Source organism: Myotis nattereri (assembly GCF_964212035.1).
Source record: "Myotis nattereri genome assembly, chromosome: 10".
In the NCBI taxonomy this organism is placed as follows: domain Eukaryota; kingdom Metazoa; phylum Chordata; class Mammalia; order Chiroptera; family Vespertilionidae; genus Myotis; species Myotis nattereri.
In genome coordinates this window covers 68,303,028-68,327,375 of record NC_138085.1, presented here as the reverse complement: position 1 = coordinate 68,327,375, position 24,348 = coordinate 68,303,028, and the positions used below count along the sequence as shown (strand labels likewise).

Below are 24,348 nucleotides of genomic sequence, written 5' to 3'. Positions count from 1 at the left end.
ACGTTCCTGGGGGAAGGGAGGGGAGAGGGATGGGTGTGCTCCAGAGAGAGCACGCACTGGGTCCTTCATGTTAAGGGTTTTTACAGGTCTCGGGAGGATCTCAATAAAATATTCATCAGCTGGGTGTCCTCTCAGGGTTGTGGTCTTCACTGATTGGTCAGCGCCAGGGCAGGGGGTCATTAGTCATCACAGCTGGTCCTGATGGCAGCCATGGCATCACCCTGCCTGGCCTTGCTGCTTTTCTGGGCCTGGAGCTGAAACACAACTGAGCCCTAGATGTTATCTCTACTTTGACCAAAACTCTGTCTCTGTGGTCACCAGACCTGAGGCTTTGTTCCTAAGATTATTTGATGCTGGTCCTCATTGTCCTGAGGGCGTAATGCTTAGGGGAGTGGTTGTGCAAGGGCTTGAATGGGAGTCATAGGAGGCTATTTTTTGGCCCCTTGCTCCTCCTTTAAGGGGGTCTACCACATGACTTGCAACATGCTGGTGAGGGAAAGGTCAAGGGATGGTGTGAACCTCATGACCAGTGATATGCTAGCGGAGGAAGGGTCATCCTGGGGGCAAGGTCCCACTCTACAATGCTTTGTTTTCCCAGTATGTTCATTTCTAGGTACCTGAGGCTGTCCACCCTGCTGACCTTCTATAACCGGCCTCTTTTGTACTGTGATCATGTCTTGTATAACTGCTTACTGTATCAATAGCATTTCCATGCCTATTTTTCCCATTAAAAACTCACATTTATATTTATCTTTATGCATATTTATTTTTGGAAATACTATTTTTTCTTATTGTTCTTCTGCCATTATGGAACTGTGTTTTGTATCTTCAAGTAACATTTAAATAAAGGATTGTTGAAGTTATTCTCTATGCACTGCTGCTGAACATGTATGACTTCTTTCATCTGGATGGTCATAAACTATATCTCTCCTCACATATCCCAAATTACAGTATTCTTTTTTTTTTAATCCTCACCAAGGATATTTTTTCCATTGATCCTTAGAGAGTAAGGGAAAGGGAGAGAGAAAGAGAAAGAGAGAGAAAGAAACATCGATGTGAGAGAGACACATTGATTGGTTGCCTCATATACACGTCCCAACCAGGGTTGGGATCAAACTTGTAACTGAGGCACAGGATTCGAACCTGCCACCCTGCATTGCACAGGCTGACACTCTAACCTCTGAGCCACCTGGGCCAGGGCAAATTATAGTATTCTTGAAAGGGAAGATGGTCTAATCATTAAGATGTGGTACTGGAATAATATTATACCCTATATTCGTATCACACACCCAGCTGTATGTCACTGAGATACCAAAGACATGGGCCTTTGCCTCAAGATCCTTTACAATTAATTGCCTTACTGATCCCAAGACTTAAATACACTGCTGTATACCTCATTTAATATCAGATACTTGCCATCATGATTTTAATAAAATGAATTGAAGTTCATTATTAAGTTGACTTCATTCTCTGTCACCTTGGTGATTCCTGTTTTCCAGAATGAATTAACATGTCTGCTTAAAAAAACTGAAATCCAAATGAATGAAAAGTATTCCTGAAGCTGGTTTTAATATCTTTGAAGCAATATCATCTATGAATCTGCTCTGTCACCCGCTGTCTCCTATCAGAGGCTATTTATGATCAGAGGCATGCACACTCACTTTGTTTTGAATTATCTCTTTTTGCTATGTTTTTGGAGGCAACTTTGTGGTCTTCCACTCTGCTTGAAGTTAGTAGCCTGTTTCTATCTAATCCCGTGGCCATGTCACCATTCTGTAGATTGGTGGAGATTTCAGTTTGTTTTAATGCTGAAAATGTAATAACAATGTGTATTAGGCATAAACTTTAAACCTTCCCTAATAATGCGAAGAAAGTTCTGTGTCAATAAGTCACTTTCAAGTGGAAGTGTATTTAAGATTCTCTTCCCCAGTGAAATTAATGATGGTATACAGGCAGCATGGAAATTCCATATTAATCGACTCTTATGGAATGTGGCAGCATACATTTGAGATTCAGAACACACTTCAGTTTCACGTTTTGACTTACACACGCCAAATGGCGAATTTCTGTGGAATCTCAGACCCGTGAAAGAAACACAAATCTAGCCTGGCTTTCAGCTGAGTTACTAGCAGCATAGCTTAGAAATGGCTCAATAAGTACAACCCAAATTGAATGCATATGTTTCTCGAGTTCCAGATAGTCGTGTTGTTCTTTCTTAGTGGTTTCCTGGAAAAAAAAAGTCTGGGAATCCATTTTCAGTTCCTGTCATCAAACTTTTTATACAATTATTTGTTAATCATTGACCTCTCTTGAAGCACGAACTTTATGCACATTATTCCCTCTGAGAAGTTGCAAAGCAGGCAGCTTTTAAAAAGTCACATTGAGGCACTGGATGAAATAAGGGGGTGTCTCAACTGCCAGGGCGTGACCTTGGGCTTGATCTCTAGACCAGTGGAACTTTTTGTTACCTTTTTGCCCAGGTAGAGATGACTCTAGGCAGCAGGTTGGAAAGAAAGAATGGAGCTTAAGGCAAAGAGAAGATCAGAGTTCAAAAAAGATTGCCAGTCTGAGATATTATCAGTAGTTAGAGAGCAAACATAGAAACTATCAGAGACTTTTATAACAGAGGTGAAGAGTTTTTCAGTGTGAAAAATTGAGAAATAGTTAAGTAGGAAATGATTCATTCCTCTCCCTTCAAATGTCTTAAAATCAGTGACAGTAACAAGAATGGGAGGGTTATTAAGAAAATGAGCCATTGCCGCTTGGTTTTTTACTTTTATTTAGCAATGGATAGTCCAACTAGTCTGAATTATATGGCAGATGGTAGGACAAATTGTTCAGGATTAACAGATCGTGGATACAGGGAGAGGAATGACTTTCTTGAGAAAGGGAACAGCAGGGCTGGTGGCTAAGCATGTTCTAGAGGTCACTAGGAAGGTCTCGTGCTTTGCAGTTATTCATGCGTGTTCTTGCCTCCCCTGTTATATTGTGAGCTTCATCATGTCAAGCGCTCTATCCTATTTAACCTTCTCATAGGCAGCATTCAGTGAATATTTTTCATTGAATTAAAGATGGACTCCTACGAGGAAGTACCGAGGACCTCGTTAGTAAGAGACAAAGGATGGTCTAGGGCACTTTAAGAAGGCAGGAGAATGCCCTTAGTAGGATTACTGCCTGGATGGTGCCAAGGACCTGTGAAAGTTTTTGTGATCCCCGCCCCTTAATTAAGTGAACTAGCCAGTTGCTGTTCAGTTGGTAGAGCATGAACATGACCAAAATGTTGTAGTGGACAGACATTCATCATATACTACTAGTATGCTGTTATTAGAAGCTGGGGACTCTGTTAAAATATGTAGTCTCATTAAGGAGCAATCAGTGTAGTGAGGGACATGAGTAGGCGAGGGGGTGAGGGTGTGTGGGGAGAGATGAACCTTAACCAGGGAATTTATTTTATGCATATATGCATCATCCATGGACACAGACAATAGTGTGGTAAATGGCTGGGAGGAGTGGGTACAGGGTAGAGGGGGTCAATAGAGGGAAACAAAACAAAGGGGACATCTGTAATACTTTCAACAATAAAGATAAATTAAAAAAAATAAAACATAGTGCAAATAGGCAGTTTTCTGTGTTAGTACCAACATGAACATGAACCACTCTCTGGGATTCCTTCTGTTGTCAACTTAACCAGTGCAATTAGAACTGGCTTGAAAGAACATCATACTTACGTCAAACTCTTCATGCTTTATCGCGGTTCAGGAGTGCGTCATGGCTCTGGCTACAGGGAGCAGTAGCACTTGTCATTGGGACAGGCAGAGTGTAAGGTGGTCAGCACAAGCTTAACTATGGCATGATTTGCTTACACCTCCTCACAGTAGCAGCTACCACTCTTTGACCGTTAGTTGTGCGTTAGGCACTGCACTAAGCAATTGACTCTCATTCACCCGTTTCGTCAGCACAAAGCTGTGCAAATAATAGGAACTTCCTGGTCTAAGCCTCCTTCTTTTTCTTGTATTTTCTTTCTTTTGTCCGTTTTCAATGAAATAAAGATTGGAGCCTATTTTATTTATATTGCCAGCAGACATTGGTGAAGCGCCGTTTGTGAACCAAATGCAATAAATCAGCCTTGCCCTTATGAAGTTCACATCCTAGGGCAGTGATGGCATGTGAACCCATTTTTTTTGGTTGATTTTTCTTTGTTAAATGGCATTTAAATATATAAAATAAATATCAAAAATACACCTCTTTGTTTTACTATGGTTGCAAATATCAAAAAATTTCTATATGTGACACGGCACCAGAGTTCAGTTAGGGTTTTTCAAAATGCTGACACGCCGAGCTCAAAAGGTTCGCCATCACTGGCCTAGGGATTGGTATGCATGGATGTTACAAGGCTACAACAGAGTTATCTGTATGCTCAGCAGTGGGAGTGGGCAGAGGGGCACACAGCTTTCTCACCGATGAAGAATATTTCACAGAGGAGCTGTTGATTCTAGGAGACTGTTCCTCAAGTCTAAAATGAAGCTAGCTTTGGGTTGAACCTACGAAATTGCTTTTTTTTTTTTTTTTTTTTTTTTTTTTGGTAGGTCGGAAATGGTGGAACATTGGCTATTTCATATGACTCAACTTAAATAGTTTCATGACATTTCCACTTTGTCTTGTGGTCTGGTATTTGTACAAATGGTGTGATTGTGCCACAAAATAAGTGTCCAACCATTTTGTAATGGATTTCTCTACTGTAAGGTATTATAGGGGAAAAAAACCAGATTTTTTTCAAGTGTTTGGAACTTTCTTTTCAATTCCAGACATTAATGAGTGTGAGCAGCCTGGACTCTGTGGCCCCCGTGGAGAGTGTCTGAACACAGATGGCTCTTTCCACTGCGTCTGCGAACAGGGCTTCACAATCTCTGCGGATGGCCGTACGTGTGAAGGTAAGATAAACATGAGGAATCCTGTTGTTAACTGCATGATAAAGCAGCGAGGACGCTGCTTTCTATGAAACAGGCAAAGACTCCAAGACACTAAGAGTTAGTCCCAACTGAAGACCTCCAGGCATCAGGGCGACTCCTCCCAGAAATCATCGCTCAGGGCTGCTGGGATTTACAAGTAGGATAACCTAAGGTTACGATGGGGAAAATACTCACGGGTGACTTCACTGCTGGTACTGAATTAATGAGTCAAAATGCACGGGAGGCGATGATTTAGGTGCACGTGGGAGACCTAAAGGAAAACTGGCAACTCCGGGGTGTAACTAGACACGGGGCCTGTTTTGATTATGCTCCATATAGATCATCTCCATCATTCTGTTTATAAAAATAATGTCTTGCTTGATTTCTCTGCACCACTGCCAGCAGAGACTTTCCAGAGTTATTTCTCTAAATAGCCTTAGCTCTAGGCCAGTATATTTTTTTTACCTGTCAGTATTTATTATCCCCTGCACGCTAATTCAGTTAAGATAACACTGTTGGCTTCCTGTTTGCAACCTCTGTGTGTTTGTAGGGATACAGCCCTGGTTAGAGTCATAAGATTTATGTCCTTGATGACATTATAGTTTGATAAATGGAGGAATAATTCATCGGAACCTTTTCAAAAGAAAAATGAGCAGATTCCCATAATCATCATTTCAATCTACCTCTTTGAGAATGTCGGTTAGGAAAACCCAGCTATGTTGTAAGGAAGTAAAATGGGAAAGTTCTGTCCTGGGGCTATGAGAGAACCCACATTCTTTGCTGGAAAAAGTAGTGCAGCGGGAAGTCTCTGCTCTCCTTGCTCACACCACAGTGGAATGGTCCTAGGAACAGCGACCAGGTTCATCTGAAACTAATTATTATGTTGGGAGGAATACACTGATCTTATAAAAAGCAGGAGATTGTTGAAATTGCTCTCCTGCTGAGCAGACAAAACATTGATGCCAGATTTGGCCTCAAGTGAAAAAAAGAGATAGTGCAGGGTGCGGTTTGAGCAAGCAGATTTTGAGGGCTTTGGAAGTGATCAAAAGTTGGGAAGTGGAGCGAAAACATCATAAAAAGGTGGCCATGAGAGATTTACGAGGACGCCATGTTTTCGTGGTTCGAGGTTTAGGTTAATTTTATACCGAGAGCTCTGAGACTTCGGAAACATGCCGCAGGAAAGCGTCCGTTCTTCTGGAGAGACGGCGGCATCTGAACCACTGGTGAGACCGGATTGCGGAACGCACCTTTCCCTGCATCTTTCCAGAAAGAGGCAGGGTGGCTTCCTCAGTGAGCTCTAAATCCTGGCTGGACAGGGCTCCCTTCACTGGAAAAGAGTGCAAGTTAGACCTGCCAATAGTTGTGCCGTGAAAAAACTATGTTCAAAAAAATGTAAGACGCTCAAGTGCTCACTTGTCAACGCTTTCATTCCGGAAGCATATACCAACGTAAATATGTTCCCATTTATTTTTTCTCTTGGACTTAGCCATTTTTCTTTAAGTCTCTGTCTTTTTTTTTTAATACTGATTTTTGCAATTCATGAGTTTTATAGTCACTTTCGTTCTAATTTTTTCAAATACATTTTTATTGGTTTCAGAGAGGAAGAAAGAGAGAGATAGAAACATTAATGAGAGAGCATCATTGATGGGCTGCCTTCTGCATATTCTGCCCTGGGGATCAATCCCCAACCCAGGCATATGCCCTGACCTCCTGGTTCATAGGTCAGTGCTCAACAACTGAGCCACACCAGTCGGGCTGCAGTTCTAATTTTTGTTATGCATTTGCTTGGCAAAGACTTGAACTTCAAAATGAGTTTTTAGAAAATGTCTAGTGTTTTTTAAATTATTGTACCTTAGTATACTCTCTCTGACACTTGGTTCATTCTTTTAACTCCAGAACCTGGACAATTTTACAAGTAATAAAATCTGTCATTCACAATATTGTGCTGCTATCGGGCAGTGTTACTAGAACTCTTCTAATTATTAGACGTGTTATTCTCTTTCTAGAATAAGCCCTGCAAGGCTTTCGTTTCGTTTGAGCTTCATCCAATATATTAAACCGGCCCACGTGTCCTTCTGTTGGACTGAAACTCCAGTAGCAGTGTGTCCTGACTGCCCCTGGCCGTGGCCTAGGTGGAAGCCAGGCCATGTGATCGGGAATTACCTGGGGAGCTTAGGTCCTTGAATGACATCATTCTGTTCAACGTCGTTTTGCTATAACCTTGATGAGATGCCAGAGGGGTTAACTCTTGTTTATGGTCTCAATCAGCCGATAGTAAAAATTGGTTTCCTTGTGCATTGTTTAGCTGCGAGTTGTGGAACATATTGACGATGTTAAGTGAAGATCTGTATTGTGCTTGAATTCACATTGAGAGCGCGTTTGGCACTCTTACTCATGCCGCTCCCCAGCCTCTGAACTTCTGGTAAAGCCGCTGAAGCCGCATTGGTGCTGGGGCTGGCACACCGGCTCTAGGCAGGGCTGAGTGGATCCCGCCCCGCTAGGGAAGGAGGGCCCTTCCCTCATTGTCCGTGGCTTGGAGAGTTGTCTGCATCTGGTCACGGTTAGGGAACACAGCGAAGAAGCTGCCTCTGTCAGCATGAACCATCTCAAGTGTCAGGTAGCAGGTTCCCTAGAAATAAAAACAGCGCCACTGGCTGCCTCCCTCCCCTGCTGTTGGTGGCCTCTGGGAGCACCTGCCTGCGGAGGAAGGAGCAGCACCTTGCTCCTCCTACATGACAGAGAACAGCAGTGTTATTTGCAGGTCAGCCGGAGTGGAGTGGGAAGTATGGTGAATGAGCAGCTACTTCATTCATGTATTCGTTCACTCCGAGAATATACACAGAGTGCCTGTCCTTGCCCCTCCTTGTTACTGTTCTGAGGGCAAAACCCACCCAGTTCTTGCCCACATGGAGCCTACATTCCAGGCAGGGAATTGGGGATAAATACATAAATAGTACCTGGAGAAAATTGTGTTTTTCTATTTAAGTAATCCAGCATAGTTCTCCTCTATGGGAATTAATGCCAAGGTTTTTTTCTCGAGTCCCGCCCATGGGACCGGGACCCGGACGCTCTGATTGCTGCCTCCTCTCTGTGCTTCTCCTTCTTCTCGTACTAGTAAGTGTGGCTCCCTTGCTCCTCCACTCCTCTGCGTCCTCCGGCCAGAGCTGTGATCGTGTGTAGAAAGCGAAGGAAACTTGGACTTCTTTCACTTTTATATCCCTGTGCATCAACCCTTTTGTTTAAAATGTCATAATTCTTTTGCCCTCTTACTTTTTCTCACTTTTTTACTGTGGAATTTTTTTAAAAACATATTTTATTGATTTTTTACAGAGAGAAAGGGAGAGGGGTAGAGAGTTAGAAACACCAATGAGGGAGAAACATCGATCAGCTGCCTCCTGCACACCCCCTACTGGGGATGTGCCCGCAACCAAGGTACATGCCCTTCACCGGAATCGAACCTGGGACCCTTCAGTCCGCAGACCGACGCTCTATCCACGGAGCCAAACTGGTTAGGGCTACTGTGGAATTTTAATGCATATACAAAGTATCTGTCATCCCATTTATAAGGTGACTCCGGGTTTGGTTTCTTCATCATCAGCAGAATGTGTGTGAGTGGGAGGCGACTACGGAAACGGACAGTCGGATTCCTAAGTGCCACCTCGTCTGTCCCCTGACGCCCTGGAGAGATGCCTGCTGGAGGCTGACTTTGCATCACTCCCTTCGCTGGCCTCTTTGCCCGCTGCTCTCTCAGTGGGGTGTCCAAGCTGAGTGGGGTGTCCAGGTCTAGACACCTCTAGACCTCAGCATGCTTCCAGCCTGTTCACACAACAGTGTGGCCACACTGGTCCCGCAAGGACCTCGAAGAAGCCTTACAACGCAGAGGGAGCAAGAGTGGCTTTCAGAACCCGGTAGTCTTGGCTAATTAGGCCCACAAACCAAGACCAACATCACCCCCTAAAGCCCTGCCTTTTAGAGTGCCTCTTCAGTCCTTCATTCATTTGGCAAATATTTCTTAAGTGTATACTACGTGCCAGTCACTGTTCTCGGTGGGTTTATAAAAGAAAGGTTGACATTTTGTGTCTGAGGACCAAAGGAAGCCTTTCTCTTTCAAACCACTTGTCCGCTGGCCAAGTGACAGCAGCCTTAACAGACAAGAAGGCCTGCGGTTCTCTGCCCTGGGCTTTTTCCTATTGCCAACAGGAATTCTGTTTTCCGAACAGGGAATAAAAAAATCAGAGCAGAACAGCAAGAGCAAACCCTAATGTCAGCTATGGACTCTGGGTGACAGTGATGCGTCACGGTTGGTTCGTCATTTGTAACAAAGGTACCACTCTGCTTCCCCAGTGTTGATAGTGAGGAAGGCTGGGGGAGTATGGGAACGTTCTGTGAAATTTTACTGGGAACCTAAAACTGCTCTTAAAAATAGTCCGTTTTTAAAAGCCAGGCATTTCTGGAATTGCCTATTTTTCATCAGAAAAGAAAAGACAGCACCTTTCATTTTAATTCTGTTTTCTATTCCTATATTTTCCTGCCCTGATGTGGTTGTTTGTTTCTCACTTTTATTCCCCAGACAGACCGTGGGATCAGAAGCTTCTGCTCCCACTTTCTAAGCCATTTGAACATTGATTCACAAACAGAGCACTACAGGATTGGGAGGGGACTGAAAATGTCCAGCCCGAATCGGAACCCCAAGTACACCAAGGTTCAGGTCCTGTTGTTAAACAGCCATGGAGCCTTGAATCCCCAGACCTTTCTAGGTGCCTGCTGCACACCTCTTGTTCACTCATTCACTTGAAAGGGAAAACATACCGAACGCAGGTGGCCAGGATGGCCGGCTTTGCGATGCTTCCTGAGAACAGTGATAACAGAGAGACTGGAAGAAGTTGGGTTCAAACTCTCAGGCCACTTTTGTGTTCATCGGGAGCCAGAAAAGGCAGTAAAGGCACCTTTTGCAAAAATCAAAGAAACGAAAACAAATTGGGAGCGAGCGTGGTTTTGTTTTCAGACTTTCAGGTACATTTTCTACAAACCGTGGAGACAGTATAAAACCTTTGCTGACCGCGCTCCAGGGCAGTTGGCGGCTCTGGGGCACGGAGATGGAACTCTAGATCTATCACCAAAGAGAAAACAGTTTTGGAAACGATTTAGCCAAGTAGGACATCGAAGTACCTGACACAATACTATATTACATCTGGCTGCTTGGCCCAGGGATTTTTACGGTTTTTAGTAGTTTGGGGGTTGGAAACTGAACTCTAGTAAGAGAATACGGCCTGAGTATTTCTGACTTTTCTGAGGAAAGGGAATTTAGGTTAACAATCGGATTCTTTCTCTCCCATGTGTAACAAGAACATCGTGCACCATTCCAGGTAAGGAAGGGAAGTGGCTTCCCACTAGAAAGGCTCCTGTTCTTCATACTCATTCCTCCTGTGCACGCGCTTCTGCAGAAGTGAGTGAAAATGGATGTTTAAGTCATTAGGGAGAGAGCTGAGGAAATTTTGCTGGAATAAGCTGCTTTTGGACCTGGAATACATATTTCCCATGCATTGCATGATTATCTTCCGTATAGCAACATTTGTATAAAAAAAAGTGCGTAATAGTAGCAAAGAAATTCAAGCGCTCTTCCTAAGCCTTTTATCACTGCTGACCTAGAACCCCAGAGCTATGAAAAAATCAGCTGTTCATAGGAGGAGAAGTAAACACTTTCCTGCAGCCAAAAAACAGACATGAGACTCCCAGAAAGTGCAGTCTGCGACTAGGCAAGCCACCCCTCCCACTTTCCTCTGCCACCCAGCTCAGGTCCGGGGGAACCAGCTTCCGGCATCTGTTAGGGTGAGTCTTTTGATGTCATCAACAACCTGAATACTTGATAGGTCATGGAAGGTTGTAAGTAGTGGTTTTATATATAATGCTTAATATGTTGATTCCCAAATTAGTTACTTGCTAAGCATCTAACTGATAGAATATTATGCGGTTTTCTTAGATTTCCAGTGTGAGTGGACTGCAGATACTTCATATATATCTGATTTCATGACTTTATTAAAAGCTGTAGCAATAATAATAATGGAGTTCTTGCTCAGCCAGTGTTGCTCAGTGGTTGAGCATCAACCAATTAAATAAGAGGTCACAGTTCAGTTCTGGTCAGGGCACATGCCAGCATTGTGGGCTCGGTCCCCAGTAGGGGGCATGCACAAGGCAGTTGATCAATGATTCTCTCTCATCACTGATGTTTCTAGCTCTCCATCTCTGTTCCTCTCTGAAATCAATAAAAATATATTTTAAAATGTTTTACCTCATCATCTGAATACTCCTTATTTCTGCCCCCTCCCCAGGCCTTCACCACACTATTGGCTGTGTCCATGGGTTATGCATACATGCATATAAATTCTTTAGTTAATCTCTCCCCCCCTTCCCTCTGAGAATTGTCAGTCTGTTGTATGCTTCCATGTCTCTGGATCTATTTTGTTTGTTAGTCTCCTTTTCATTCCACATATAAGTGAGATCATGTGATATTTGTCTTTCTCTGACTGGCTTATTTCACTTGGCATAATACTCTCCAGGTCCCTCCATGCTGTCTCAAAGGGTAAGAGAGCCTTCTTTTTTATAGCTTCATAGTATTCTATTGTGTAAATGTATCACAGCTTTTTTATCCACTAATCTACGGATGGGCACTTGGGCTGATTCCAGATCTTAGCTATTGTAAATTGTGCTGCTATAAACATAGGGGTGCATACATTCTTTCTGATTGGTGTTTCGGGTTTCTTGGGATACAAGTGGGATTCCTAGAAGTGGGATCACTGGGTCAAGTGGCAGTTCCATTTTTAATTTTTTGAGGAAACTCCATGCTGTTTTCCATAGAGGTTGTACCAGTCTGCATTCCCACCTGCAGTGTATTAGCTACTTTTAAACTCAAACTGTATCTAAAGTCAACCAGAATACAATATAGTGACTTGTTTATACATAATTAGCTTTAATTCTTACCCTTTGTTTTCCCCACAAGTTTCATATGACTTACTGTCCCCAGTCACCCCCTCAATATTTCAAGTTTTAAAATGTTTTATGTATCTGTTGCCAATAAACTGATGGCTAAGGCTTATGCTTGTTTGCATTTAAGCATTGGAGTTATTTCTAGAGGTACACTGTTTCCTCTGGTTTCAAAGCCGATCTTTCTTGGACTCTTATTTGAATACGGAAAAAGAAAAATTAGAATAGTGAAAAAAATGGGGATTTTTTGGCTGATTTGATATTGCCTCTGGGGCCTGAGTGTCAAAAAGATGAATCTGGGGTTTGATATGTTTGGCCCGTGCCTAGGGCTTTCTCCCAGTCCTCATTGGCAGCACCTCCCAGTGTAAGAAAGACTATACGAAAAGAGAAAGTGTGCTGCCTGGCTCTGAAGTTAGACAAAGGTGTTTATTTTTAAGCAAATCGCGGGTGTAAAAATATAAAACTATTACATTAATGCAAAGATGGTCCAAGTAACTATAAATAAATCTCAGACAAATAGTAGTGCATTTAAAAAACTTCTATAGTGTAAACACACACATGTATATTTCACACATACTGGGGTTTTTTTTTGCCAGGAGTAATTATGGTCAGAGAAATATGCAGTGAAGTTCAGGATATTTTCCATGAGTATCTAAAGAACTTTTTCTGAATGGCATAGAATTTATTTATACTGGAGAATTTATTCAAATAGTCTTCTTTTTGTGATAGTCCTTTAAAATTTTTTTTTAACTTTCAAGAGTAGAAATTCTTTTTGAAAGTTTTCTTCTCATTTCTTTAGATTTTTAGCAATGTTTCTTTTCTGTAGCAAATTCAAATCCTTTCATTCACGTTTTCCGTTTTCATGTTGTATTCTGTCGATCCCTACTGGGAAGAAATAGGAAGAAAATGGCTTTTTAAATTCAGAAATCCACTTGGATTCTCTTTTTCTCAAAAGAAGCATAGATGGCTTCCTGTGTTTACAGGTTTGGCTTTTGTGAAAAGAAAAAGTATCTTGCTTCTTGTTAAAAATATGCTATTTTTGCCCTAACCCGTTTGGCTCAGTGGATAGAGCATCGGCCTGAGGACTGAAGGGTCCCAGGTTCAATTCCGGTCAAGGGCATGTACCTTGGTTGCGGGCACATCCCCAATAGGGAGTGTGCAGGAGGCAGCTGGTTGATGTATGTTTCTAACTCTCTATCCCTCTCCCTTCCTCCCTGTAAAAAATCAATAAAATATATTTTTTAAAAATATGCTACTTTTCAACTTAATTTGGAATTTTTCCTTTAGGTGTCACAGATACTCAGATTCCGATTTTACCCGAAAATATCAAGGTTTTATTGTAATTGAACAAACATCTGCCACAGGCAATGTCCTCCTCACACAGGGCCTCCAGGCTCCGCCCCCTGTCCTTGCTCTCCCAGTGGGAAGAGTCCCTCCAGCCCAGGGCTAACCTGTTGAAGGACACAGATGCCCTTCCCAGCGCCAGGACCTGAGCTTTCTGAGCTCCCTCACTGAGCAAAACTGACCCAGCACTTGCCCTGTTTTCTTGATCTTTCACTGCCTGAGCTTGTTAAGACGGTTGAAAATGTAAAAGCCAAAATACTCATCTTGGAATTTTTTGAAAGCAGTTAATCTAAAATGATTTTGTTCCTAAGGACTTTCATCCTTGGCCTTATTTCGGATGAGAGAGGGTCTTCGTCTGTACACTTACCCCCTTGCTTGTCTTCAAAGTCCTATTGGAAATGAGAACTGAAGACTTGATTTAAATACTTGAAAAATTCTTAGGACATTTTGGGGGTTTCAAAAAAATTACAAAACTTAAAAACCCAATTTTAGAATTTTATCCTCACATCAAGGAGCATTGACCAGCCGTGTTTACTTTTAAAGGTAGGAAAGGCATGTGGATGAGGAAGGTACCGAGAACCCACTATTGGGGGTTCAGGTGACTTCAGGGAGAGAGCCAGCGAGGACCTGGGGAGCTGCATCAATCCAGACCTTGTGTCTCATCATCAATGCTTAACAACAAATATGACCTCCCCTTCAAACATTCAACATCTTTCCTTCTCCATTATCTGTTTAAATAGTCACAATTCCTAAACCCTATACACATCCTAGAACATTAGATTTCAGTCCATTTTGTATACATGGCAGTGCTGTTATGATTTCAAGAAAATTATTAAAAATTTTATTTCTTAATATCTCCCCATCACCTTTTACAAAACAAAAAATAGCATGTTTGGAACAGAGTATTCAATATAATTCCCTTGGCTTGCAGTGGGTCACACAGAAATGTAATTAAATTTTAAGGAAAGATGTACTGAGTTACATATGGTCTCTTATTTTCACCAGTATTGCTATTTTTATTTACAAACAAAACAAAACAGAAAATAGCTTGATTTTATTTTGCACTCAGAGTGTTTGAATGGCTTACAATGGATCGAGAGGGAATAATGATCAGGATTGCTACTCAGAGTCCCTTAATATTTTAGTCTAATATATATACTTCTTACCAATGGGAAGAAGAAAAAGAGAACAGTGTATGAAAGGGAAATAAAATGTACCAAAAGTTAAGTTTGGGACCTGAAACACATTGGCCCAAGATCTACTTTCACATAATAAAAAGTGAAAATCTATGAAGTACTTATCTGTATACAGTAGAAAAGTCAGTCTTCAGATAGAAAACATTTATAACTGGAAATTTACCATTGGTGTTGAGGGAGGGATTTGGCCCAAAGTGTGTTTATTTTTTATTCAACAGAATCTTTTAATGTTCAGAAGATTGTACTTTAGGGCTGTGGGTCCAGAGTTTTTGAAACTAAACAAATATAGCTTTGTATGCAAAAAAAAAAAAAAAAAAAAAAAAATCCTTGGCTAGATTAAAAAGAATTTAAGTTTTGTGGGTTTTTTTTGTCTTGGGAAATTTTGATTTTGTTGGTTGCTTGGTTTCAATTGCAGTTACAAATGTTGAGAATTGCTATGGTTTACTAACTTAAAATATGTGAATGCTATTAATAATAATTAGCAGCATTTCTCTTATATAAGCTTTATCCTTTCAAGCAAAGAAAACTTTTTCAAAGATCAAGAGTATGATTTGAACATATTTCAGTACAGTTGTCTATGAAATACTCATGTGGGTACGTCGGGTAGGCAATTGCGTCAAGTTAGATTTAGTGCTTGGACGAGAAGTTTAGGTTTGGAGATACAACTGGGAGTGGTCAGCTGTAGACGGCAGTGGGAGTTATTAGAATGAGTGAGGCCGCTAAGAGACATCATATAATGAGAAGAAAAGAGGGCCTAGGACTAGACACCACGAAACTTCAAAATCTAGCGGTCAAGTCAAAGAGATTAAGGATTAAGAGGAAACCCAGGAGCATATAGCCCCTTCGATCCCAGGGACAGAGGGTCCCCCTAGAAAAGCAAGTACCTTGAGATACTACGTGTGGATGAGCTCCGTAGGGCATGTGGCAAGGGTTTTATACTATTATCCATGGAGAAAACCTGCAGAAGTCTAAGGGGGAATTATTTGGTTGAGTGTTTCAAATAGCAAATCATTCTCTCACTGTGGAGAATGGCATTGGAGTGGCAATGAGTGGCTGGAAGCACTAGACCCAGGTGAAAGGCCATTGTAGGAATTCTGGTGAGAGATGGTGAGCCCCTGAATAAGGACGGTGGGGAGGGGAGAGATTGGAGATGGAACGAAGAGATAAAATTCGAATAGCGTGATGATTGGGTGCAAGGAGGTCATCAGGGCTGTCTCATGGTTTTAGATACGATGACTAGGATGTTGCTTGTGATTTTAGGGTGGTTTTCATTAGGATTTTATGAATGGCGAATATACATTGTCCACATGATGTTAATTAAATCAAAGCAACGTTTTGGTTTAGTGTCTCTAGAACCTCTAGCTGTTTCTAGAAACCAAATGGGAGGCTGCTCCTGGTGGTTGTTACAGGGTAATTTAAGTAAACTTTGAAAAGTAGTGAATTTCAAGGCTGAATTAAAAAATAAAAAAAAGGATTACTCACTGGGCAGCCTTGATTCCTAGAATTTATGTACTAGAAAGTTGGACCTGAAGTAACTTTCTTACCTCTGTCATTTCTGTTGCTTATCTTAGGTTGCTAGCTTTCAAAACATACTCGTGACATTGAGGTCCCCAGGGTTTCCCACCTTCTCTGTCAGGCAGCAGCATGGTAGTCAAACTCTGCACAGGGACAGCGACTTTTTCTGCCTCCTGGCCTGCCCCCATTTCCCAGAATGGAGTTGTTTTCCATAACACACAAGGCCCATATTCTTCAGCCTGCCCGATGTTGCCAGACCTCAGCGCACTGTTTTTTAAAGGCTCTTTCCATATCCTATTGTATCGTCTGGACCCTCTCCAAATCCAGTTTTTAATTTCCTATTGGCTAAATTTTATTTTCTTCTTTAGGCCTCGCACTCATCTTCCATTTAATCCTGGCTTCTCCTCCTCTGCTGGGAGAGAGGCCTTAATCTCTCTTGGGCCAGCAGCCATGCCATTTAAACATTCCTCCGGGCAGCGATTCAGCTGGTCTAACATTGTTCAGTCCCGCTTCTTGGCTGGGACTTACTGTCTCCCGTCGGCTTCCGTTCCTTTCAGTAAGGAGCATGAGGGCGGCATTTTTCCTGAAGCAAGAACCCTACTCCCTTCCAATGTAAGCCCCTTTTCTTTGGCTCTATTTTCCTAAGGTTCTGGCACTAAATGTGTAACCAATTCCAGTTGGTCAAGAGGGCCCTGGGCTAAAGTGATGGATCATTTCCGTATTGTGAAGAGATCCAGAGAACATCAGTGCTAACTTGGTCCTGGGACCTCCTGCGGCATCTACACCCTTATTGCCCGATGGGCCTTTCTTCCATGGGTCTCCTAGGAAAATCTCATCTTCAGCACAGCAATACCGCGGATATTTCTGTTTCAAGCATGATGATACTTGATGACGAGGCCTTGTTTCAAGACCAGATGGGGGTACTTGATTTAAACTGCAAGTCAATAAGCGATAAATCAAGGAGTGTGCTCTCTGACTCCCATCTTTGTCATGAACAAACTCCAGTGCAGTTGCTGGGCTCACTGTTTGGTTAGTTCCGTTCATCCTCTCGGACTGACCTTGTATAACCATCGCCACCGTGGGAGGCAAGACGTGATGGACGGAGCTTCAAACTCAGATTCCGGAGATTGTTCCTACACTGGGCTCTGTTGTGTTGCCAGCTCTGCCACGAACTGGTTGCATAACCTTGAGGCAAGTCACTTCCCCTCTCTCGGCTTCAGTGTTCTGGTTCTTAAAATGAAGGGTTGCAAACCCAGTAATCTTCCAAGTCCCCTCACGTTGAGATGAACCGTATCATTCATCTGAAAATGTTTTGATGACAGGAAGGCGTTTTCTTCCGAGCCATGCAGGAGCTGTGGCGATTTTTCTGTGAATGATCCACTTCCTAACAGGGGGGCTCTGTTCCATCACCCACCCCCCTCTCTAGAGTTCCCTGGAAGCAGACAGGAGACTCAGCAGTGAGCTGCTTCCTGCAACAGGTAGATACATGTCTTGCTCAGAATAAGAAAAAGAAAATCAAGAAAGATGGACATGCTAAGTACAAAAGAGAAGCTCCTTTTTCTTAAAACAAACAAACAAACAAACAAACTGAGGAATGCAACTGAGAGAAGGAAAACCAAATCATTTAAATGAAAAAAACAAAAGGCACACAAATACTCCTTCCTCCCCATACACATACTTCTCTACATAATTCAGAGAATCTAATGGAATTATTGAGGTTTTGTTGTGTATTTCATTGTTGAGGTCTTTGAACACAGTTGTTATTTTTTGATGTCCCTTTTAGAAAATCATGCCTCCTTTGCATACTTCTGCCCTTTTTCATAGTTCACCTTACGTAAGCAAGAGGGTGATACCAAGTGTCTAGCCCTAAGTCTTTATTTGAGAAGTGAGGGAAAACGGTTAGAGTTCTGCTTTCTGTGGAGAATCCCTGATAACAGCAGGTTTTGGTCTGTCCAGTGTGGCTCAGTGGTTGAGCATCAACCCAAGAACCTGGAGCTTATGTGTCAGTTCTTGGTGAGGGCACATGCCCAAGTTGTGGGCTCTATCCCCAATAGGGGGTGTGCAGGAGGTGTTTTTATCTCTCTATCCCTCTCCTTTCTTCTCTTTAAAATTAATAAATATATATATATATTTAAAAATAATATAATAGGTTTTGAAAAACTTTTCATCCACTGAGAAAAGATACTAAATAAAAAGCATACGGATGAGAAAAATGGATCTACCAAATAGGTCAGTGCCTCAAAGTGTGGGCCTGTAGGTCACTGACTACACTGCTACTTTAAACTGAGCTCCTGCTAGTTCCAGATAACCCAGGAAGGACTCTGCTTTATTTATCTTTCTGGCATTTATGTAACGTTGTTATTGGAGAATTCACATCAATGATCCACTATCCTTGGTCTGTGTAATTCTTTATTGAATTCATTTCCATTGAAGCAGTAATATTTATATCTGCTTTGTTCAGTCAGGTATTAGTAGCAAAATCTTGCATGAGGAATCAGAAATTCTTATAGCAGTATGCCTAATTCATTTGGGTTGCCAACTGAGAGATAGCTGAATAATCATGTCTTCATCACTCATGTGGGCAGTGTGACTGGTGATAATACCATGTGGGGTTCTTGCAGATGCCTCAGCAAAATTGGTAATGTCATGGACTCACTCTGCATTAAGTGAAAAGACAGCCTGTGAGAGCTGGATCTTTCAAAATTGAGTTTCATATTCAAAATTCAACTTCAGCCGAAACAGATGGCTTTCACTGGTCCATTTCTGAAACCTGCATCTTGATAGGGCTTTTATTTTTATATAATCATAAATCTTAACATTTAGCTTTATTTTTATAGAATTAATATTAATTGTAGTTCTTCTAAGTCTCTTTATAGACAGAACTAACAATGGAAAAATATCTGAGAGAGCTCACATCAAAGAAAAATCTAATGAAAGCGTGTGTTTTTTTAATACAGATCATTAGTCAGAGAAGTGAAACAAATGTTGTCTTCTTATTAAAGCGATTACCTCACCTCTTTGTTGAAAACATGAAACTGCTGAGAGTTACAGTCTATCATTTTTATAAAATATTAGTTGTTGAAGAGTGAGTCTCTAGCAGGCATTCCAAGTTATTTTTTCCTATTCACTCAAATCCAAAATATTGCTCATCTAAACTTTGTTAATCACTGTTACAGTAAGTCTGAGACTGCAAGACGCCCAGTAATTCATAACTGTCTCGGGACTTCTTCACCTTAAGGTCAGTCACTCAGTTCCTGAGCTGGCGATCAGTAACAAGAAAGCACCGTCTGCTGTAACGGCATGGAATTAATAAAAAGGAAAGCAAGAGATTTTATTTCAAAAATCTGTCTGAAAAGCCACCAGGTTTCTAGCACTGCTTCTTCTTTGCCATCCACCACCTCATTTTTGAAGAGAAATAAGGTGCTGGCGAGGTCCCCCACCCCGAAAAGTAGCCCTGATAAGCACAGCAATGTCACAACGTGCTCTGGGAGCAGAGAGCAGGGGCCCAGAAGTCTGCAATGGGAGGAGCTATGGAAGGTGCCACAGAAGAAGTGGCCCCTGGATCGACTCCTGAGAAGCCAGAGGAGCTTTGAGCAAAGCAGGTAGCGGGGAGAGTTCTAGTGGAGGAAGGAGTATGCACCAAGTCAGCGAGAAATTAAAGACCGTAGGGTCTACAAAGAACTCTAGTATGCTGGTGGGGATGGAGCATTTATTGGGAAGGAAGCTGGCTGAGAAGGGGGCCAGACTGGCAGCCAGGAGCCAGATGATGAAGGGCGCTCTGTGCTCTGCGAAGGAACGTGCTTGGTCTCCTCCAGCCAAGACGAGATACTGGACATTCTGAGCAAGAGGATGTCACCAACAGGGTTGCAGTTCGGTAGAGAACCATTTAGAGGGAGGGAGGCAAGACTGGAGATTAAAAAAAAAAAAACCCAATTAAGAGTATGAGCCTCAGGAAAGTTAGATAAAAGGGTATGACTGGAGGGATGGGGGTGGAGGAGCAAGAGAAGGGTGACTAAGGTTTCTGGTTTGGGTGACTGGTTGGATTCTCTGCCAAAGGGGATACAGGCGAAATGGAGATGTGAGGCGGGAGTGGAAATAAGTTCATTTATGATGAACACGTCCAGCAGTTATTAGATAAATGTCTCTAACGGATGGAGGTTGGCCCTGGAGGAAGGCTGGGAAATCAGTATAGAAGTGGTAACGGAAGCATTTCTGAGTTTCTTTCCAGCCCTTAGGTCCTATAGTTCGACGAGTAGTGTAACCTCCTGACAAATGTCCCTCCCAGAAAGTTTAAACTTAGCAGTGGCCTGTGTCAAGTGATTTGATGGCACGTGCGGTTACTCCTCGCATGGTTGTGATCAGTAAATAGCTGTAATCCCAGCCTCATGCTGACATTGAAAATCTATCAGAACAAATCTATGGCGTGTCTTCTTTGTGTTTGATAGAGGCAAAAAGAAAAAAAAATGGAAGGCTAAGAGATGAAAGATTTCTCAGATCAGGAAGTACAGTGTAGGAGGAAGACAGTGTAGTTTAGTAGGTTCAGACTTGATAAGTTTGACGTTACAGCAGAAGATCAAATGGGTAAATGGATGACTTTGAAGGATCCTGGCTGGAGAGGAGGAATCGGGATTCATTCTGAGGACCTTGGTCTTTGCAGTTGGGAAGGTGCGGAAAGGGTGGAGAGGGGAGGACTGAGGCCTGAGCCCTGGCAGGCGCCACCTTCATTCAGGCTGTGCCAGGTGAGGGCCAACCATAGTGGTTACAGGTAGAATGAGAACAATGGTTTGTCCGCTTATGAAAAGAGAGAGTTCTGTAAAGGAGGGGGTGTTGACCAGATGTGGAGGTCAAGGGTGATGGTGACTGATTGGCAAATGATCATGGGATTTAATGATGGATCTGTAGATGGTTTTTCTGAGGGGTTTTGAGAGACAGAGTCAGGAAGTAAGTCATTAATGATTAGGAGGAATAGTAATAATAACAGCTGACACGTACTGGATGCTTCCTATGCTACATGCCAGGCAATGTTCTAAAAGTAACATTTTATGTGTGTTATTTTGTTTAATCATCACAGTGATTCTAGAAACACACCCATATTATTGTTATTAATATTAGTATCATTGCTATTATTTTATTTACTGGTAAGCTATATTAGGAAATAAAGGTAACGATTGTAGACAGTTTTGTGGGGTTTTGTGTTTTTTTGTAGACATTTTACAGTGGTAGAAAGAATGGAAAAGCACAGTGGGTGACATCATGGTCAAGCTTTTCCAAGGCAGTGAGGGAAGGGGATGGGGGGAGGGGGTGTATAGTGGAAGATGCTGAGTAGGTTGGACTCCAGGGAAAAGGGTGGGGCTGGGAGAAAGGGCCCAGCCTTGAAAGTCTGCTTTGAGTTGTGAAAACTAGGAAAACTCTGATGCAGTCACTCATATTTTGCAATTCAAAAGGTGAGACAGTCTCTGAACGTGATGGTGTCAGTGTTGGAACATCAGGAAGGGAAGTGAGACAGCTGCCGAAAATCGCTGAATTTTTCCTTGGAAAATTTCTTGGAATCAGCTTAAAAAGATTAAAACAAGAAAAGCTCAATTTTATTAACATTAACTCTCGAAAACCAAATTCTGTCAAGTGCAATTTAGCCCATCATTTCCTTTATCGTTTGTTTTCTTGTTTCATTATTTGAACATAAAAACACTACCTTCTACCAGATTTGGATACAGTCATTGCATTTTCTTAACTATTTCTCCCAAAACCTGTATTTTGGGACTGTGAGGTCCAGAGGCGGACAGGACAGAAGGGAGTGCACAGTTAACAGGAGGTCAGAAATGAAAGAATGGCAGGGAAACTGAAGAAGAAGATAAAGAAGAACTATATCTAACAGTCCTTTTGTGACTTTGTCATTGAGACATCACTTTTATGAGAACTCTAGAGGTCCGGTGCATGAAAATTCATGCACTGGAGGGGGGGGTGTCCCTTAGCCTCGCCTGCCCCCTCTCACAGTCCAGGAACCCTCAGGGGATGTCCTACTGATGGCTTAGGCCCATTCCCCAGGGGCAACGGGCCTAAACCGCAGTCTGGCCTCCCTCTGCGGAGGCGACCAGGATGATCAGGGGAAGGCGCCACCTCTATCACCCTGCTGCTGCTGCCATTGCCAGTCATGGTGGCTGCCGTGAGCCCTGGGCCTTGCAGCTGCCTGAGCCCGCAGCTGCTGTGAGTCCCGGGCCTTGCAGCCACTGTGGCTTTGTCCGGTTGGACGTCTGGATGGACATCCAGAAGACGTTTGTCCTAATTAGCATATTACCCTTTTATTAGTATAGATTTTTATTAATGGGGGGCAAGGAGAGGCCAGGGACCACTATCTATCACAAAATTTATACAGAACACAATGGATTTACAGGTTTGGCCACTGGCTGGTCAGGTGGAGCAGCATTAACATTGAAGACCTTGAGTGGCTACAATGAGTTCAGTGGCTACACTGCTGAACTCATCAGATTCTCTGTCCCTTCCCACTCCCTCTTGCCTGCTCTTCTTCCCTCTTCCTCCCCACTTCCCCTCTCTCTCCTCTCCTTCCCCTCCGCTTTCTCCCTCTCCTCTCCTTCCCCCACCTTCTTCTCTTCCCTCTCTTGGGAATACTAGCTAGACTTGATCAAGGTCACCCATGGAGTTGAGTAACCATTGCCCAGGCAGGCAGCTGCTTCTTTCAGCCCCCAACTCTGCAGATAGAACGGTTTAGTATTTACCACAATCAACATAGGTGGCAGTGCCTTCCCATATGTCCCCTGTAGAGAGAGACAGTTCTCCTTCAAAATAAAGAATTAAAAACATTGAGAAAATAACTGAGTGTGACCATTGTAGCCGTTGTTTCCGTTTGAAAACATTTCCTGAGAAAAAAGTAAATGTTTTCTCCTAGAACCCAGTGTTTTGTCTAGTAAGACATTTCCATCAAAACATTTTATTGCTGTGTAAAATGTTTTTAAAGTTCATTCTGTGTAACCATGATCATGTCATACTAACCGGGGTGTGTGGAAGCGCCTGTGTATCCATTCCTACCTGGTGTTTGTCAGTCTGTGTTTTGTGTCTTTTTTGCAGATATTGATGAGTGTGTAAACAACACTGTCTGTGACAGGCACGGGTTTTGTGACAATACGGCCGGCTCCTTCCGCTGCCTCTGTTATCAGGGCTTTCAGGCCCCGCAGGATGGGCAAGGGTGTGTGGGTGAGTTTTTAGACTTTTTTCCCCCCAACACGCTTCCTATCTCCGCATGGAAAAGAAACCAAAGCTATCAACAACAGGAGAGACTACCAGCAAGGTAATCCAGACAGAATTTCATCGCGATTGGATGTTGTCACACAATGTGGGGATGTACGAACAGGTCCTATGGCTTCTGAAATGGCTAGGGACATTAAGAAGTATAGACGTGTAACTTTGAATTTAGACGTGTAGTAGGGAGAACATCTGTTTAAGCTCTTAGCTGAGTGTGCAGAACTCTCAAGCCCCTCCTGCACCGGAAACAGAGTCTGGTGTGGGGCAGAGCTTGCCTGTCTTCACTGGGCACCTCCTCAGGCAGTGCCAGTAAGGAGGGGTGTTGGCAGGAATTTCGGTATCCAGGAATGACACCCAGGAGCCATGCGTTGGATTGGGGAACTGCATTTCTTCACTCCTCTGATGGACGGGCAAATGAATCTTGAATGTCATCAGATGTCCTAGGACAGTGGTCGGCAAACTCATTAGTCAACAGAGCCAAATATCAAAACAGTACAATGATTGAAATTTCTTTTGAGAGCCAAATTTTTTAAACTTAAACTATATAGGTAGGTACATTGTTACTCACTTAATTAGGGTACTCCTAAAGCTTAGGAAGAGCCACACTCAAGGGGCCAAAGAGCCGCAGTTTGCCGACCACGGTAGGACATGGCCCAGCACATGCACATGAGAAGAGGGGATGTTGCGTTTCATTTTCTGACCAGCTGTGGTTTCTTTAAATCAAATTCATTATGAAGCACATTTATAACATAGAGCAATTCAATGGGAAAGAGAAGAAAGGTTCTTCAATTAAAAACTTCCCAGATAGCCAGGCGTTTTCTTGATTCTTCTTAATTAAGAAAAATAGCTCTGTTCATTCTGTGGCAAATTTGCAATGAAAGCATTCATTCAGGTCCCATCCAGATCTCACTGGGAAGACAAAACCTAGGCATTTGGAAATTTAATGAAAAAATCACTTGACTAATCACCGCTTTTGAGGTAACACTGTCATCATCGCTACTGCCAGTTGCTGCTTTAGTCTCCATTGCACTGAAATGCCAGCGATGAAAGTCATCTGACACTCACTAAATATTGTGACTAAATAGGTCATGTGACCTGACCCCCAC

At 42.6% G+C, this 24,348-nt stretch overlaps 1 protein-coding gene across 2 annotated transcripts in view; it reads left to right on the top strand.

The window, feature by feature from the left end:
* LTBP1 (latent transforming growth factor beta binding protein 1) overlaps positions 1–24,348 on the top strand; it is a gene marked incomplete at its 5' end in the record, with an annotated part of 337,472 nt that overhangs the window by 264,958 nt on the left and 48,166 nt on the right. The window contains 2 exons of one of the 2 annotated variants that reach the window (XM_081101362.1): positions 4,806–4,931; positions 23,069–23,194. In XM_081101362.1, coding sequence (XP_080957488.1) covers positions 4,806–4,931; positions 23,069–23,194 — 252 coding nt within the window. The remainder of the gene's footprint in view (positions 1–4,805; positions 4,932–23,068; positions 23,195–24,348) is intronic. The other variant, XM_081101363.1, reaches the window with a different exon arrangement.